This window comes from Carettochelys insculpta, chromosome 1 (assembly GCF_033958435.1).
Source record: "Carettochelys insculpta isolate YL-2023 chromosome 1, ASM3395843v1, whole genome shotgun sequence".
Taxonomy (NCBI): Eukaryota; Metazoa; Chordata; order Testudines; family Carettochelyidae; genus Carettochelys; species Carettochelys insculpta.
The window spans coordinates 322,630,957-322,650,396 of NC_134137.1; the positions used below are offsets into that span (position 1 = coordinate 322,630,957).

The 19,440-nt window shown below is 43.5% G+C and overlaps 1 protein-coding gene across 5 annotated transcripts in view; it reads left to right on the top strand.

Annotated features, from left to right (window-relative positions):
• The window catches only part of ADAMTS20 (ADAM metallopeptidase with thrombospondin type 1 motif 20), a 224,147-nt gene that overhangs the window by 87,816 nt on the left and 116,891 nt on the right, over positions 1–19,440 (top strand). For all 5 annotated transcript variants that reach the window (XM_075014383.1, XM_075014373.1, XM_075014364.1 and 2 more), the window contains 5 exons: positions 5,483–5,609; positions 6,284–6,494; positions 13,862–14,026; positions 14,768–14,932; positions 17,283–17,405. In XM_075014383.1, coding sequence (XP_074870484.1) covers positions 5,483–5,609; positions 6,284–6,494; positions 13,862–14,026; positions 14,768–14,932; positions 17,283–17,405 — 791 coding nt within the window. The remainder of the gene's footprint in view (positions 1–5,482; positions 5,610–6,283; positions 6,495–13,861; positions 14,027–14,767; positions 14,933–17,282; positions 17,406–19,440) is intronic.

Here is a 19,440-nt window from a genome sequence, read left to right on the forward strand (position 1 = left end):
CAGTTCACATCATGCATCTCATCCTGTGTGGGTCTAACTGTGGTACCTAATTTGGGATAAAGTTCTGTAAATGAAGTATACCAATAAGTACAGGAAACTGTAAATGGTGAGGGATTCGTTTCCTTGGTGTTAATAAAGTTCTGTATCTGCTATGCTGGAGTCTCCATTTCTAATGTAACTAATTCTCAACAGTAAATGTGTGAAATTTGTATGAAATTTAAATTTAGAGATTTAAATAACAAATATTGAAATCAGGGTACACTTAAGGTATGTGTCATCCAGAAAAGTGTGGCAATATGGATTAGGTTAATCAAATAATTAATTAGTTCTATTTGGTTTTAATTTTATAGGGTGGGAAGGATATTATTTATTTTTCTATTTATTTATCTTTACATTTTCACAACAATTCCAGTATGAGTAATTGAATTTCTATATTATGGAAGCAGTCAGACTAAAAAGTGGTTACATTATATAATAGTATAATGCCTTGCCCTCCCAAAAAAACAGCCACTTGCCTACAATAATCTGATTGATATAGTTACTGCTTCCGCTAGATGTGAACTAAGCCATAGTTCCAACAAAAAGAACCATCTGTATATTTCTAGACTCTAACTGAATCTCTTGGACAGTGGGTCAAGCTTCATATTCAAGCTTGTTATGAATAGCCAGGAGGCGCAGAAAATAGACATTGCAGAGAATAAGAATAATAAAATCATAGGGTTGGAAGAGACCTCAGGAGGTCATCAAGTCCAATCCCTGTCTCAAAGCAGGACCAATACCAACTACATCATCTCAGCCAGGGCTTTGTTAAGTCAGGACTTAAAAACCTCTAGGGAAATGGATTCCTCCACCTCTCCAGGTAACCTCTTTCAGTGCTTCACCACCCGCATAGGCTATGTCTACAATAGCAAGGTTTTTTTGTAAAAGCCGGGACTCTTTCGAAAAATTCCATGGAGCGTCTACACACAAAATGCATTCTTTTGATATTAAATTGGGAGAATGCAGCAACTCCATTCTCCTAGATTCCTGCTTCCTCTTTTAGGTGGGGCAACAGGTTCTCATGAGTGATGGTACTGAATGGTGTAGAAATCCAGATGCTTAAGAACAAATGTCTGTCTCTTGGCATCAAAAGTTAATCCTTCAGTGCCATTAATGCTGTTTCTGTTTTGTTTCCTGGCCTGTATCCAGATTTTGGTAGGTCTAAGATACTAGCTGCAGATAAATGAGTTTGAAAGCAGCTTTGGGGAGCTTCTCTGTGAGCTTGTTCAGGAGTGGAAAGTTTGATATTGGGTGTTAGGTAGTCTGTTCTGATATACCATCAGCTGGATTTTTTTTGCTTTCATTACCAGTAGGACTGTGGATGTTTGAAAGAGGAAGGGATGTTGATCTTTTCAGTCGGGAAGTAGTTCAGTTGTTTATGACCCTTTTTCACCAATCAGAAAGGGCCTGGATTAGACTCACAGGCTTTTGGTTGAGTCTCCTTCAGAACGTCTTGTAATTGTGGAGTGAGCGGCCAGAATTTGAGGAGTGAAAGTGTTGCTTATTGCCCTGCTAAGGGATGTTAAGATACATGACAGGTAAGAGACTTACCGAATGGGTATGATCTTTTATTGAAGTGTTTGGTGCTGAGTTGTTTTGCTTGTAGCCGGTGAGAATTGATGGTGTTGTTTACCACCCTGCATACCCCATTCGGGTGAGATTTATCAGCTTGTGCAGAGGTGGAAAGAAAAATTCTCTTGGTCTGTTCTACAACCTAAACATTGTCTTGACAAAAATCGGTTTTTGGCCTGTTTCTGCTGTTCTTAGCCATTGATACGCAGGTTTGTATCCATTTTGCACAGAGTGTTTGAGAATCAGGGACATTTTTTGTGGGTGATTGTAAAGAAGAGGAAATTTTGGGGCCACAATGTAGATTTCAGTTATCATGCTGTAATGACCATAGCTATCCAGAATTTCAAATCCTTGCCTGTAGGTGGAGTACTCTGGTCTTTTGATATGCTTTGACATGTGGGAGGGTCGATTAACGAGGATCATGGGTCTTTTTAGTTACCTGGAAGTGAGTAGTGCTCTGGCTACTGCCTTAATGAAGTGATGCTGACACAGTAGCTGGATTGTGTTGTACTACATCATTCTGGCTCTTATGAAATGGTGGCTGTTTCAAGTGGTTCCCTAACCACTGTACTATTGGCTATTCTGAGCTAAGGAGGAGATCTTTCTTTCTCTTTCTTTTGCTCTCAGGTTGCTCCCTTCTTTGTGGAAAAAAATCAGGTTCTGATGAGAAACCAAGACCAAAACTGAAACCTCAAAATTTCCTACAAAATGGAATTCTTGTTTGTTGGCCATCCCTAATCAACATCTTTTGACCACCAGCTTCAGGGTGTGACCAGCTGTGTGGGTTGGACGAAAGGTGACGTGTGAGATTCATATGGTAGTCTACATTAGAGGGCTTTGTCAACAAAATGGCCATTTTCTGGACTGTCTTGGTTCGCATGTGCATTCCGTCAACATTAAATTAACAGAATACAGCCCTTTTGTTGACAGTTATACCCCACTCTCCATGAGGAATAACACCTTTGTTGACAGCTCTCAGTTGACAAAAGGCAAGTCTGGATGTTCCTGGGGGGCCTTCTGTTGACAGAAAAGGCCTTGAGGGCACCACACAGACACCCTGGGAACACCTTGTCCACAGCAATCAGCTCTCTATGATCCCTTCCTCTGGCCCTTCTTAGAGCATCAGAGAGCCTGTAAAACCCCATGGCAGGAAGCTGAACATTGGAGAGGCAGCATGCTACATGGCTCCCTCCAACTTGTCTACAGCCACACCACCCAGCAGCATGGCAGATGCACAGGCACCATGAGACCCCTCTGGGCCCTCAAGAGATCAGCCTGAGGGGTCCCAAGAGCCACCCTGGGGCTGGAGGAGGCAGGTGCCCTCCTGGACCAGGCCTGAAGTCCAGGCCATCTTGGACCTGTGGCAGGAGGAGGAGATACTCCAACGCCACAAAACATTGGAACACCCCCATCTACGCCCAGACAGTCACCACCCTGGGAGCAGAGGGCCACCCACCCCAATCAATGGAGCAGGTCCAAGCGAAGGTGAAGGAACTCAAGCAGGGCTATGTCCAGGCCCTGGATGCTGCCTGATGCTCTGGGGCAGGGCCCACCATCTGCCCTTATTACACAGAGTTTCACTCCTTCCAGGGGTTGGGGAGATACATTACCCCCAACCCACACCATGGACAGGCGCTGGAGGACCCCCTCCCCAGCCAGAGCACCAGCAGCAGGAGGAGGAGGCCTCTGAGCCCCAACCCTTGCTGGAGCCAGACATGGCATCAGAGGACAGCGGCAGACTCTTCATAGTGCTGGAGTCTGTCCCCACCAGCCAGGCCACCTCCTAGGTTTTTTCGGTGCTGGGTGAGCATCCCTCTGGTAAGTACTCCAGGCGTCGCACGCCCCAGGGCATAGCAGATGGGCACAGATGGGGTGTGCTACAAGCGTTGCCTGGCCAGCTTAGGTGGGACCTTGTGCTGCAGTCCTGGCATGTGGAACCAATGGTCAAGGTAGTGTACACAGCCTGGATTCATCAGACAGTCCGTGGGCCTGGGTGGCATCCTGCTGCCACTCTCATGGGAGGGTGGATGAGCCCTAGGCTCGGGGGGGGTGACCCACCAGCACCCACCATGGCTGGAAGCAGGTTGCCCACAAGGGCACCAGCCTGAACCCGACACACTGAGGAGGTGGCACCCGGCACGTGGGCAAACCTGCAGGTGAGAGGCAGCACCCGCTCCCACAGACAGTGCAGCAAGCTGCAGGTGCGGGGGGGGCACTGGGGAGAGCCAGGCTGTTCGTGGCTAACCCGCCACCCATGAAGGGACCCGTCTGTGGCTGGATAGCCTTCTTGGCTGCTTGCCCATCAAGTGGGAGGGTGGGTGCTGCTGTGGTCAGTCTGGTACCAGATGCAGTGCAGGCCCCCATGCAGCAGGGCCCATTGTGTAGGCCACACATGACTTATTTCCGGGACATTCTTGTCCCATGGCCCAGGGGGTGTTGGTTGCTGCTCACGGTGGGGGCATAGGCCCTAGGAGCAGTATTGCACCATCTCCCCTCCTTGTTTTCCTCACCGCTGCACCTACATCATCCACCTCACCACCAGGACAAGCCAGTCCCATCCCAGGACCAGGGTGAGCCCTGAATGGGAGGGGCAGTCACCGCATCTAGAAAGAACTCCAGGGGACCACAGTGCCGCCCTCTGGAGGATGCTTGAGATCATGGAGTGGTGGGTGCGGGACAGCAGGGAGTGGCAGTTGTGGGCCTGGGGCCAGCTCATGTCCCGCTTTGATGCTGCCACCAGTGTCTTGTGGGACGTGATGGCCCATCTGCCCACAGCGTCAGCCCCTGTCACCCCCACCATCTTTCCCCCACCGATCATCCTGCAGGGTGTTCTGGACCTCCTGCGGAGGCTGAGGGGCATGCCTGTCCCCGTTCCTGGCCCCATTCCCACTCTGATGGGTTTTCAGCCTCCCACTCCCCATGCTTTGAGGCCCCCACAACCTCTGTCCCAAGACCCCTACATCCAAGTTCTGATGTCCCTCGACTTCTGTCCCAAGACCACCCCCGACTCTAAATAGTTCACTGCACTGTTTGTAAATATATATATATTTTTAATTACACCATTTCTTTTCCACTGGTTTTTCTTTGATTCAGTAAAATAGTTATTTGAGCACCACATCCGCATCCCACTTCCTTTTGCAGGGGTCAGGGAGGAGTGAGGGGTCGAAGGGAGGGGTTGTGGTGGGTACAGGGTAGGGCTGTTGGCTCAAGGCCCCCTCTGGGGGTGCCCTGGGGAGGGTTACTGGGGACCGTGGGAGAAGCTCTCCCTCAGGGCCTCAAGATCTGTACCCTGTCTTGATGGGCCTGGTGGATTGGAGCTGCACCCAGCTGCTCATACTCATGGCTGGCATCTGCCGCCAATGCTGGGAGGAAGGCCTCTCCTTTGCTCTCCACTATGTTGTACAGGACACAACATGCCATGACAGCTTGGGGGACGTTGTTCTCCCCCACATGCAGGTGAGTGACCAGGCACTGAAAGTGTGTCTTGAGGCATCCGAAGGCGCACTCAGCCTGAATCTGCGCTGTCGACAGAGTGGATCAAAAGAGTGATCTGCTTTGCAGTCTAGCCGCAATCTGTCGACAGAGGTTTTGTCGGAATATATCATCTGACAAAAACTTCTGTTGACAAATTGGTCTAATCTAGACATAGCCCTAGGGAGGCAAGTAATGAGGTGATTTTTTTGTCACATGTAGTTTGGCTTTCCTATTCTGTGTATTTATTTTGAGAAGCACAAATTAGGAAAAAGTGAACACGTATTTCATTATAGAAAATACGTAGCTAATTTTAAAACAAATATCAAAAACAGCAATAAATGATGAAAACACTTTTTTCATAGTTGTTTAAAATTTTCTAAATATTTTTTCATTCAAGGTGTTCATAGAAGAAAAGTTACATGTGTACGTAAGAGTGATCATTTGGTAGTGTCTGACCAAAGATGTGAACATATACCTCTTCTGCCAGCAGTTTCTGAACAGTGCAATACAGAGTGTGAATTAAGGTAAAAAGATGTTTTTATGAAAAGGCTTTTTTAACACTTAACTGTTTGGTAGATGTAGATACACTGTCAAGTGTCCAGCTTTTAAAAAAATAAAAAGGAAATAAGTTGACTGTATGGAGTCAACCTCTAGATTTACACCTGTGAAACTAAGAAGAGAATCATTTTATTTATTTTAGTTTCTGGTTGAGGGAAGTGAATTTCACCCACACAGCACCCAAAATATTTTACTGAACTTCACCAAGAATTATAGTGTCTGAAGGAACTAATTTTGGGCCCAGGTTTTTATGAGGGATGCAGCAGGAATGCCCCAAGTGCATTATTCAAAGAATGCAGCGTTAGAACCACCAAATGAAATGTTCAAAGTCACCTGAGAGATATAGGCACAAGTTCTAAACTGCCTAGAAATATTTCTGGGTCTGTGAGTGCATTATTTTGGAGAATGCAGGACTGAGTCTCTCAGTCTCAGCTAGCAAAACTTCAGTTTACATGAGTTTGATGCATGAGTTTGAATGCCTTCATGTTAAAAGTTTCACTTATTATGCTGATTTTCAATTTATTTAAACTGTTGCCTAAAGTCAATTTTATACCACATTACTCACTATCACACCTGTGTGTTTAATGCACTTGTATTTATTAAAATATATTTAGTTTTATATAACAGTTTATATTTGTAGGTGGCATAATACTGGCAAAAGTGAGTGTACATCGCGGTGTGGCCCAGGGTATCGGTCTTTAGATGTCCACTGTATGAAGTACTCTGTTTCAAAAGGAGTGAGTGTTCCAGTGGATGATAAATACTGCGCTGATCAGCAGAAACCACCAATCAGAGAAACTTGTCATGGTGACTGTCTGTTAACCAGCTGGCACTACACGGAATGGTCAGAGGTACAAATTCAAACCTTGTGAATGTACAATTGCGGTTCTTCTGCTTAGCGTTCATACTAGATTCTCATAATTTTTGGATAGTAATTTGCTCTGATTTTCTCTATTTAAGCAACCAAAAGAAACATTTCTTTGGAAAATCTGAGTTGTCAGAGGGGAGCCAACAGCAAACCCGATATTTAGGTTTCCTAACACTCTCCATTATGAAAGACTGTTGAGACTTTTTTTAACAGGCTCTAATACCTTGAGTGTTTGCAGCTGGCCTTTGAAATTCAACAGAGGGAAAGCCCTTGTGTTAAAGAAGGCCCTTTTCTTTGTCCGGGTTACATTTCCATTCCAGTTTAGCTGAGTTTAAAAATTGACATTTGGCTTCTCTTGCTTTTATTCTTCAGGCAAATTTTGTCAGGATGCCAAATCACTGAACATGACCACATTATCGAAGCAGCAACACAATCTACACTGGAGACAACTTGGAGCTGCCAAAGCAGCTGTAGTGACTGGGGCTTCCTAATCCATGCCCCATGAACATGGTACTTAGCCTTAGCACTAGTCCTCCTCTGTGCAGGCACTGCAAAGGGCATCTGGCTTTGCCACTGTCAAAGCAGGTGGCAGAGGTGGGGTGAGGAAAGAGTTTGGCTGATCTCGGTCTGTAACTCCTCTGAACCCAAGACAGCTTCAGAAACCCATCTTCCCTATCCCCAAGAGCAGGTGCTGTTTCTTTCTCTGGTGAGAGACAGAGCATGAAGGCCTCCCACAAAAGCTTCCTAGACCTACTGTATGTTAGACACCTCTGAGAGCTCCTTAAGGACTTTCACATTATGCATAGATGAACTTGTATTTGTATTCACATTTTTACTGCTGGGGAAATGCTAATGGATCACTGAAGAGGGATGTCCTTGAATTGTGCATCCATTGTGTAACCTCCCAGAGGTGGACTCACACCTGGGACCTCTTGAACTTAGTGTATGAGCCTGTACAATTTGAGCTTAAATGCAACTGCCTTTCAGCTAAAGCTGTAGAGAAGACTATGACTATGTCTGTGCTGTGGTATAAATTAAATTTTAATAAACATGATTTTATAATTCTGACTTTTATAAATTCAAATTTGAGTACCCTTACCACCCCACAAAGTTGAATTAGTGTTGCCACACTGCATCGCCAAATATGGACTGTTGCAGCAGTGCATTGTGGGAACCTATCCCACAGTTCCCTCAGCCCCATACCATTCTGATTTTTTTTTTTTGCTGGTGCACTATGGGAAAAAAATGCCCCACAAGTGGTTGTGGGTACGTGATGTCATCTTTCCACATTACATTGCCCTCATTCCCGTCCAGAGAAAGCACACAGCTATTTTTTCAGAAGGAAAGAGCAAATAGTAGGAAATCCCAGGAGAAAGAAAACCAAATGGGCTGGCTTCAGAAGGTGACTGAACCGTGTAAACTGGTTGCTCAGCTGCTTTCCCCCGCTGAAAAAAACACGTTCACATCATTATTACTCCCTTTAGATACAACTTTTGCCAAGTAGCACACCAGGCAGGGGACTGTCGTGCTCACGTGCCAGAATGATTCTGTGCTCTGGGATCACCCAGGTGACTGTGTCATGTCAGCTGGTCCCTCAGCTACTTTGCCCCCCTGGAAAGCACAATATGTATAGTATGACACATCTTGCAAATAATAAACTTGAGCTTAAACTCAAAAAAGATGTATACGAGAAAATGGAAGTGTGGACAGTTGACTAAGGAGGAGCAGAAACATACGGCTGGAGAATGCTGGGGAGTAATCAGGAAAATGAAATTGGAACTGCAGCTGGCAAGGGATGTGAAAAGTAACAAGAAGTGTTTCTTCAGTCATGTTAACAATAAATAGGTTATCAGAGAAGGTGTGGGGCTGTTACTGGATGAAAGAGGTAACCTAGTGACAGATGATGTAGGAAGAGCTGAAGTACTCAATGCTTTTTTTGCCTCAGTCATCACGGACAAAGTCAACTCCCCCCGATAGTCCTAGACAATGCAGTATGGAAAAGTGGAGGGCAGCCATCTGTGGGGAAAGAACGGGTTTTGAGCTATCTAGAAAAACTAGATGTAGACAAATTCATGGGTCTGGATTTAATGCACCCGAGGGTACTGAGGGAATTGGCAGATGTCAGTGCTGAGCCTTTGGCCATTATCTTTGAAGACTCTTGCAAATCGGGAGAGATCCCAGATGACTGGAAAAAGGCAAATGTAGTGCCCGTCTTTTAAAAAGGAAAGAAGGACAATCCAGGGAACTCTAGACCAGTCAGCCTTACCCCAACCCCTGGGAAAATAATGGACGGGATCGTCAAGGAATCCATTTTGGAGCACTTGGAAGAGGGGAAAGTGATCAAAAGTAGCCAACATGGATTCACCAGGGCAAGTCCTGTCTGACAAACCTGATTAGCTCCTATCACGAGGTAACAGGCTCTTTGGACATGGGGATGTCCGTGGATGTGATATACCTTGACTTCAGCAAAGCTTTTCATATGGTCTCCTAAAATATTCTTGCCCATAAGTGAAGGAAATATGGATTGGATCCTTGGACTATAAGGTGGATAGAAAGCTGGCTTGACGGTTGGGCCCAACTGGTAGTGGTCAATAGCTTAATGTCTGGATGGTGGTTGGTTTCAAGCGGAGTGCCGCAAGGCTCTGTTCTGGGGCTGATTTTGTCCAACATCTTTATTAATGACCTGGATGAGGGACTGGATTGAACCCTCAGCAAGTTTGTGGATGACATAAACTCGGGGGAGAGGTAGATACATTGTAGGGTAGAGAGAGAATCCAGAGTGACCTGGATAAATTGGAGGACTGGGCCAAAAGAAATCTGATGCAGTTCAACAAGAAGTGTAGAGTCCTGCACCTGGGGCAGAAGAATCCCAAGTATTGTTATAGGCTGGGGACTGACTGGCTCAGCAGCAGTGCAACAGAAAGGGACCTAGGGGTTATGGTGGATGAAAGGCTGGATGTGAGTAAATAGTATGCCCTTCTAGCCAAGGAGTCTAATGGCATACTACGGTGCATTAGGAGGAGCATTTCAAGCAGATCTAGAGAAGTAGTTGTTCCCCTGTATTTGGCACTTGGTGAGGCCACATCTGGAATATTGTGTCCAGTTTTGGGCCCCCCCAATATAAAAAGGATGTGGATGTGCTGAAGCAGGTTCATCAGAGGGCAACAAAAATGATTAAGAGGTTGGAGCACAAGACCTATGAGGATAGGCTGAGGGATTTGGGCCTGTTTAGTTTATAGAAGAGAAGACTTCGGGGTGATTTAATAGCAGCCTTCAACTTCCTGAAGGGGAGCTCTAAAAAGGAGGGTGAGAAACAGTTCTGAGTGGTGTCAGATGGCAGAACAAGGAGTAATGGTCTGAAGTTACAGAGGGAGGGGTGTAGGTTAGATATTAGGAAAAACAACTTCACCAGGAGGGTGGTGAAGCCTTGGCATGTGTTGCCTAGAGAGGTGGTGGATTGTGCATCCCTTGAGGTTTATAAGTCCCAGCTTGACAAGGTCCTGTGTGGGATGACTTAGTGAGGGTTGATCCTGCTTGAAGCAGGGGCTGGACTAGATGACCTCCTGAGGTCCCTTCCAGCCCTGTGATTCTATGATTCTCTGAATGATGGAAACAGGTCAATTCATTGAAAACAATAAGTTCTTTCTTGCAAGGGAGCCAAATTTCTGAAGTTTGCTTTGGTACATTGGTTCACGCTATAGGCCTGGGGTGGAAACTGAGGGACCAGTTGTGATTGTCCCTTTGGAGGACAGGCCCCTTCGGGGCTTTCTCTGGTGGTGAGGCGCAGTTGAGGGATCTGTTGACAGAGTCCCTTCATTGGCTTTCTGCAAGGCCCCTAGCGTGTGCTGCCCCACCGAAAACATAGCAATGAGAGACAGCCCCTGAAATCTTTGCCACAGGGTGGAGGGTAGGAGGGAGACTTCCCCCTGGTGACAGCCAGCCCCCCAAAATCTTTGCTGCAGGAGGAGACTTTCCCCCAGCGACAGCGAGCCCCCCAAAATCTTTCCTGCCTTTGGAGCCTTCACTTGCACGCAAGACAGGACATGATGCTTTCTGGCAGCATGGTGTGTACTGCACTGCAGGTCTGTGCATTTTTTGGGTCATGGGGCTAGCCACATGATGTAGTTGGGCAGGGGATAGACCCCAACTGTGTGGCACCTGTGTCCGGGGTTGGGGGAACTACCCCTGTACAAATGTGAACCACAGAAAAGAAGTTTCTTGGCCTCTCATACAAGCATGGCCACCCCCCACAGCCAAGCTGGCATGTGGGGTTGGGGCTGATGTCAGGACTGAAAAAAAATCTCAGCCTCTCCTGCTATGTCCGGGATTCCCAACCTATAGGTTGGGACCCAAACATGGTTTCCGTTAGGTTTGTTAAGGGCTGCCAGCTGGGTGGTTCCCAGCTGCATGTGGCTGTTAAAAGAAACCATTTGTGGTTTCTTAACACTGCTGCCCCAGGCAGATATTTATCACTAGAGACAGCTGCCATTTCCAGCAGCTCTCTCTATCACTAGGGATAGCAATTAGCTTATGCCTAGATGCTGAAACCTTAGTACTAGAGTTAATTGGTTTTAACTACTGTTACCTGCTGGGAGCAGGAGGGCTGGGGAGCTGCCCAGCCTAGCAGCCCCCGTGAAGAGGCTGTGGGAAGAAGGCCTGAGGCCATTTAGGACTGAGGGGAACGTCTAACACTGGAGGTGGTTTAGGCCTGTGGGGTGTCTAAGGCTGGGTGCAGTTCGGGGGTTCTGGAGGGTCTAAGGCTGGGGCGGTTTGGGACTGCTGGGGGCGTCTCAGGCTGGGGACAGGGTGGGGTGGTGATGGTGGCTTGGGACTATTTTCTGTTCAGTTCCTGGAACATTTAAAAAATTGCCATGTGGCCCCAAGTGAAAAAAAAAGGTTGGACCCCCTGCCTTACGCATTATGAATACTGCTTCTGTGTCTTTGATATTCATAGTGATCCCAGGCAAGCCACTTAATAGTCTCTGGCTGTAATTTTCACCTCCCTTTACCTCTTTTGTCTCCACTTCTCTTCTGTGTAGCTGATTTCTCAGTTTTCATTTTTTTTGTTTGTGACTCCCGCCCAGCCCCTCCAGCCTCTGAGTGTGGGGTTTAAACCAGGGACGGGGGAAGTGGTCTGAGAATGAGTCTTTCCCCCACTGCAACTCAGATTAATATAATAATAAACTATAATAAATAAAGTGTTATTATTTTATTAATGTTTTTTCCCTTTTTATGGAATAACTACTAATATAGAAACATGAGGGGGCACAGTTTTATATTCTTGCCTCAGGTGCAAAATTGGCTAGTTATGGCACTGCTTCCCCCACACTTCCCCCTGGTTTTTGTGTTGCCTGGGGTCACCAAATTTTCCTGAATTGTCAAATGGGTTCCCATCTGGAAAAAGCTGGTAACCCCTGTGCTATATCCTGTTCAGGGAAGAAGCCAGCACCCTGTGCTGGGGCTATTTTTTCATGGGTGGATGTGATCACCGTGCTGATAATAAAGAAATGAATTAAAAATGGGCCCAGGTGCCCACTTGAATTTCCTGGGCTTCCTCGTGCTGAATTCAAATTCATGGGCTTTCTTTTACTTACTTCCTGCACACCTGGAGAGTAGCAGAGATGGAAGCGGCCAGAGCAGACAACCATGGTGCATTTTGGGGTACACACATGACACCTGGAAGTCAATGAAATCATTGTAAATAATTTCCATTTCCCACTAGCATTAATACGACCTTTTAAATGCGAACTTGATGCTACAACGACTTGCTCTGTGGGTATAAAAATAGCGCTCCCTAGTACTGACCTAATGGCATTTACAGTGAAGACAGTAACATTGTAAAATTGAGCTAGCTCCGTTAAAATTGACCTTATGGTGTAGTTTAGACATAGCCTTAGTCTTTCTCTGTATAAGTGGTCTAGGTGCCATTACAGAGGACAGCTAACCACACCTAGGTATGTGGGTTGCATGCCTACCCTAGCTGAAGAAGTGCCACCCCTTGTAACTGCCCACAGGCGCACTCAAGCCTGGGACCTCTGGAGCTTAGTGCATTAGCCTCTCCAGTTTGAGCTAAAAGCCAGCAGGCTGTCAGCCAAGGCTGTAGAGGAGACTCATTCTTTCTCTGTGTAAGTGGTCTAGGTGGCACTACATGGGACAGCGAACCACACGTACGTTTTTGGGTTACAGTTAGATAGCAAGAAGAATTTAAAAAGACCTGCCACGTGCCATCTGTGACTTGCTTCTATTGGAATAACAGCCTTCATCCTTCTTCCAGCTAATATAATAAGTTAATAGCTCAGGTGATACTGGTTTTTGATATAGCAATGTTAAGTGTGCAGAGTCTAAAACTGATGATGAGCTAGAAAGGCCGTGGCTATCTTACAGATTTTTTTGAACTTTTCACTTTTAACAAATGCTTAAAAATTAGATAACAAAATGATGCTTAAAGAAAATTATTTCACTTGACAGTTAGGAAATCCCAGAATTAAGATCACCGATGCAATTGTTATTCTGCCTTCTTGTGCATATGCCTTAATTGCCTGATCATATACTATTTTTTCCAAAATCTCTACATCATTCAATATAGAGGATGGATGCAAGAGGTTGACTAGGCAGTCATATAACTGACATTTCCTGACTTGGAAGGGTTGGATTTTGTAACTTAAGTTACTTTCTATTTACATGGGCCGTGTCCACACTAGCACAAATCATTGAAATGGCCATGCAAATGGCCGTTTCAAAGATTACTAATGAGGCACTGAAATGCATATTCAGTGCCTCATTAGTATGCCGCCAGCCACGGCTCTTCGAAATTGCCATGTTTCTCGGCTACGTGCCTCATCCAGACGGGGGTCCTTTTTGCAAGGACCCCAGGAACTTCAAAATCCCCTTATTCCTATATGCTGATAGGAATAAGGGGATTTTGAAGTTGGTGGGGTCCTTTTGAAAAGAACCCTGTCTGAACGAGCTGCATGGCTGCGAAACGCAGCAATTTTGAAGAGCCACGGTCGGCAACATGCTAATGAGGCACTGAATATGCATTTCAGCACATAATTAGTCATCTTTGAAATGGCCATTTGCACGGCCATTTCAAAGATTTGTGCTCGTGTAGATGTAGCCGTGATATTTTATTTATATTTAGAAGATAAGGTATAAAATTGCTGCCTTAACATTAGTTTATGAAGAATGTCATAGACCTAAAAAGTAAAATAAGAAAACTATATATGATATATTTATTTGAAATTTATAGAGTTACACCAGGGATGAATTTGGCTAAAAGTATCTGTTTTTAATGGAGCTGGAATTTTTCTTTGTTACAGTACATTTCTTTTCTTCTCTTTACCTTTCCAGTGTTCCAGGAGCTGTGAGAGAGGTGTAAGAACTAGAGAAGCTTTTTGTATGAACAACTTTGGTCGTCGGCTAGCTGACAGTGAATGCCGTGAGGTTCCAAGGATTATAATGCAGAACTGTAATGAGTTTTTATGTCCAAGCTGGGCTACTAGTGAATGGAGTGAGGTAAGACTAGCTATGCAAAACTTTAATTTATTTTGATATGATTGTATTACTTTAAAATTATTTTAAATGTAAGCAGTACTTTTAAAATGTTTGCAGTTTTTGTGTAACTAGTTATTTTCATTATATATTAAATGTAATAGTATATTCTAATGATAAAGTTTTGCAAAGCTCTTGAGACAGATCTCTTACTTGCTTGGTGTCTTCTGAAAAAATTACCAATAATTCAGTTTTTCCCTGAAGTGTTATTGTGAAACTGTGAGGATTCTTACAGAGATTTTATATAATTTTCTACCACTAGTTTTATATGGTGTAAAGTAATAAAAATGTGCAGTCCAACAATACTCACTATTATTTTATTTTCACATAAATTATATTGAATTAGGAATGGGCAAAGCAAAAGTTTCTTCTGTTAGTTACAGCATATATTTTTCATAATGTGATACATATACATTTTCTTTATGACTGATACTTTATTTTAATATTATGAGTGAATGAACTCTAATTTGTATTCACATTTTCATAGAGGGAGAAGTGTTTATGGATCATTGCTCCGGTACATCCTTGAATGAGACAGTAGTTGGAAAGGAAGAAAAAATTAATTGGCTGTATTAAATTATAAAAATGTTCTTGTGACTAGCCATTTGATAATTTAAGTTCAGCAAATGACTGGAAAAGGTGAATCTATTAATTTATACTTCATACGTTTTATCATCTAACAAATTTAATGTTATAACTCTGTAGTGTCCTGTGACATGTGGCAAGGGCATGAGGCATCGACAAGTATGGTGTCAACTGAACGATGAAAAACTGAGTGGGAACTTCTGCAATCCAAACTCAAGACCAGAATCAGCAAGATCATGTGAACTCCATGAATGCGCATCTTGGCAAGTAGGACCATGGGGCTCAGTGAGTACATGAGCATTTTTATTTGTTCCACCCTTCTGAATCATTCTGCAACAATATAATGTTAAAATATTTTCTGATGATGTAGAAATATTCTATAAGGAGCTTGAGAAATTCTTCACTCAAAAATCCACATATAGAGTTACAATGAGAGGCTTCAACACCAAGGTCAGAAGAGGAAAAGAAGGCAAAAAAAGTTAATCAGAAAGAATGTTATTGGCAAATGGAATTCAGGAGGAAAGTGTCTGTGAAATCTGACAGAGACAAAAGAAATGTTCATAAAAAACACCCGGCTTAAAATAAATAAGACCAAGAGACAGTGGACATGGATCACACCCACTGTGAAGAACAAGAACAAGATTTAATATTTTCTGATCAATATGTGGCATGCTCTGCAAGCTATCTCATTAGAGCCATCATTCAACACTGGTAGTGATCATAGCTTTCTCAGAATGAGGCTGCTTTTCAATGTAAAGATGGAGAAGAAAGCTCTACAGATGGCAAATCAGGGAAAGCAGCTGAAAATATTCAATGAGGCAATCCTGAAATCTAACATTTCCAAAAAGACTGTAGTCTCATAGATAACTGCAACAAGGACTATAAAAACTTCACTGATAAGTGAAGGCAATGCATGAATTTAGTTGAAAATGAAAGACCAGAAAGGATGTAAGGAAGGATCTCGGAAGAAATTAGGACCTCACTAGAGAAACAGAGGAGGATGAAATGAAGTGATAAATTTAAGTACTCCCTTCTCTGCAAGATGATAAAAAGATGGAAAGAGGGATTTTATAAGTACTGAAATGAGACACTATTAAAGACAGCTGAAGATCACAGAAGACTCAAAAAATACAAATTGGAAGCGATACTGTACAGATCGATAATGGTGCTGTGGAACCGGGACAGAAAGGCGGTAATTAGTAGAACAAGGATGGATGAGGTTTCTATAAAGATTTCTACACTGACCTAGTAACATTTCAAATAAATATCCCACTACCCACACGTTAATGGACCAATGTGAGCATAGTCTCGATTCTCTTCAGTATAGTTTGTTACGCAGTTTAAAAAATGAAGGAAGGAAGAGCTCCAGAAAAAGGCAGATTGATAACTAAAGTATGAGCTGGAGGGTCTGGAAAACTCTTGCTCAGAGATTGAGCCATTACTGGAAATGCAGAAGATACCATCCAGCTTGAAGGAGTTTAACACCATTTTGCTGTATAAAAGCAGTCATGACGACCTAAATAACTGTTGTCCAATAAGCCTTTTCTCACTGTTTACAAGCTGCTTACAAAACAATAACAAACTGACTCTCACAGTCTGGATCAGGAGCAGCCAAGATAGCAGGCAGATTTCAAAAGGTATGTCAGCATATTAGACTATATGCTAATTATAAACCGACTGTTGGAGCACACAAGGAAATACAAGTTCCTTTTTTGCATTGCCTTCATTGACTATAAAAAATGTGTGACAGCACAGAGATCAATGCAGTATTGAATGTTCTTGCAGAGCGCGGCACAACACAAATTACATCAAACTACTCAAGGAAGCAAACTCTCATTACACTACAGATAAAATTGTTTGAAACTTCCCATCACAATAACAGATGAGAAGCAAAGAGACACAGATATACCAGCATTCTGCACAGCCTGCCTCAAAATGGTAATGAAATGGTTGAACTGAATGGATGGAATCAATATCAAAGGAGAGCAGTTAAGCCACCTCAGATTCACAGATGATATCACGTTGATTATTGAAGATACTATCAAGCTACAAAAAAATGCTGTGAGAACGCTGCGCAAAAAGCAGCCAAGTTGGACTGCTTGTCATGTAGAGGGTGATAGAAGAATTCTGGGGATTTCAATCCATGATGAAGTACCTAATCAAGTGAGCAGAGAGCACAATGGAGTACAGGACATTGTTGAAAGCAGATACAGTAAAATGCAATGGGTCAAGCACATACCTTGGCTCATTGACAATTGATGGGCTTCAGCTGTCCCTAAATGATACCAATGCCAACTGAAATGACCTCTTGATCAACCTCCAAAGAGATGAGAAAATTTTATTGGGAAAAAGCATGCACATGGAGAAAGGAGAAGAGAAGAATGGAAGACTTGTTGTGATTGGCACAATTTATATGAGGGCTGAAGAATCAAGTTAATTAAATATATTCTACCTGTTAAATTAATATTAGACTATTTTAAGAAAAAGAAAACATTTAAATTTAAAAAGCACTGTACAAAGTATTACCAGTTCTTGTTACATGGATGTTGTTTTAAAATAGAAATTCTATCAACATTTTAAATTGATTACCAAGTCTTAAATTATTTGAAGCAGCTAAGATTGCTGTCTTTAACAGTGTGCTGTGACCTGTGGACGTGGATACCAAATGCGTGCTGTCAAATGTGTTACTGGCACTTACGGAGTTATTTTAGAGGATGATGGAGAATGCAGTGCTGCTACCCGTCCTACCAACAGTCGAGTAAGTCAAACAAATGTATTTCAAGCAAACAGTTTTTTGTGTTTTTATCTTAAAAAACATGATTGTATAAATGTAGCTTCTTTGCCATTTGAGGGGCTTGAGATAAGTATCTCCCAGTAGCCTAGAGGCTGGGAATATTATACCAAAAGTAAGTGTTCAGCTTGCGTTCTTCAGTTCTGGATAGTGGAGGCTGAGCAAAAAAAAGGGTGAGTGGGCAGGAGTGTTAGACGGCAGGATCCTAATTGACATTCCTGAACAGCCCACTACTTGGAATAGCCTGCACATGACTGGGACGCCCCAGAATTTTATAGACAGTCAAAAGAACCTTTGATTAATACTAAAATGCTCCAGTGCATGGAGCAATATGCGTAGGCTGACAGCTCACAGGCTGGGGGAAGACTCTGTTGTGGGATTCAGATCATGTTTAGTTCATAAAGGGGAAATAGAGCTACTAGAGAGCGGAATCTCTAGTGAGGTTAATTTATTTTGGTAGTATAAACTGGTTTAACTTGATCCCCTGCTCTCTCCTTTTATTCCAGTTTCTTATCCTTCCCTTCTGTAAATGTACTCCTATCCTTTCTCCTAATGTTCATTTGTTTCTTAAACTCAAGTGATTTTGATTTCTTTTAATAATATAATGCAAATGTTCTGGAGGCTGTAAGGGTTGTGTATTCATATGTACACCCAACCACTGCGTAGAGGAATCACATATAAAGTACCCAATATAGTTTCAGAACACCAACAAGCTCTTAGGGTTGAGTCCCATCATCATACCAAGGAATACAAAGAACATTTAGCTGACTGACTGAAACATAGGTGAAAGAGTCATTTAAGAGGAAGCAGTGAGTGGACTCTTCTGCTGTTGGAGAGCAGATTACTCCTGAAAGAGGGCTACTTAACAAGCCATGCTAATGTATAAGCATGCAATAAGTGATTGTAATGTGGACATAAAGGTGTTTCTTCAAGTGATTGTCCTCATGGATTTAGCTGTTGGTGCCCCCATGTGCAGGAGATCAGATTCTTCTGAGTAACCGCTGAAGCCATGCCTCTGTCCTGTAACTGAGGGCATAAAGATCATACCTGGTTGCTTCTTACTATTTATAGCTGTGAGATAGATTGTCTCTGTCTTTCTTGGTCTGACAGGTTAGCTGCTACAGTTTTGTAGGTCGGAGTAGTTACTACTAATCATGTAGTTATTATTATTATTATTATTATTACACTATCTAGCTATTTCAGGATACCTAGGTATCCTGAAACTGCTACTACGGGTCTATGAAACACAACTGTTATTTCAAAATACTTTTCAAAATAACAGGCGTGCTATTTTGGCATCTCGCTATATCTATGTAGACAGCACCAAATCCAGAAATAGCATATTTCTCAATTAACTCAAAATAGGATATGCGTAGCACAAATTGCTTATCTTATTTCATGTTTAGGGTGCAGTGTAAACATGGCCTCATTGACTAACAGATATTTTGGAGCATAAGCTTTCATGGGCAAAGAACTGCTTCACCAGGTGCATGAGTGGTGGTGGTGGGGCAGGGGTGCTTTAAAGAGGGAGTCTCAATCAAGGGTAGGGCCAGAGTTGACAAGGTCTGTTCAGTCACAGATGGTGTGGTCCATTATCAGCAGTTAATGTGGAGTTGTGGAGTACTAATATAATATATGCCATACCATCAGCCTAAAGAAGACAAACGTACTCGGTCAGGATGTTGCTGAATCCCCATCAATCAGCATTGACAACTATACGTTAGAGGTCGTCCACGAGTTCGTTTACCTCGGGTCCACCATCACTGACACCCTGTCATTGGACACTGAGCTAAATAGGAGGATCGGAAAAGCGGCCACAACTCTGTCCAGACTCAGCAAGAGAGTGTGGAATAACAACAAGCTGTACACTCACACCAAAATGCAAGTCTACAGAGCCTGCATCCTCAGCACCCTCCTTTATGGCAGCGAGACTTGGACCCTGTACACCCGCCAGGAAAAGAGGCTGAACGTCTTCCACTTGCACTGCCTCAGGCGCATCCTT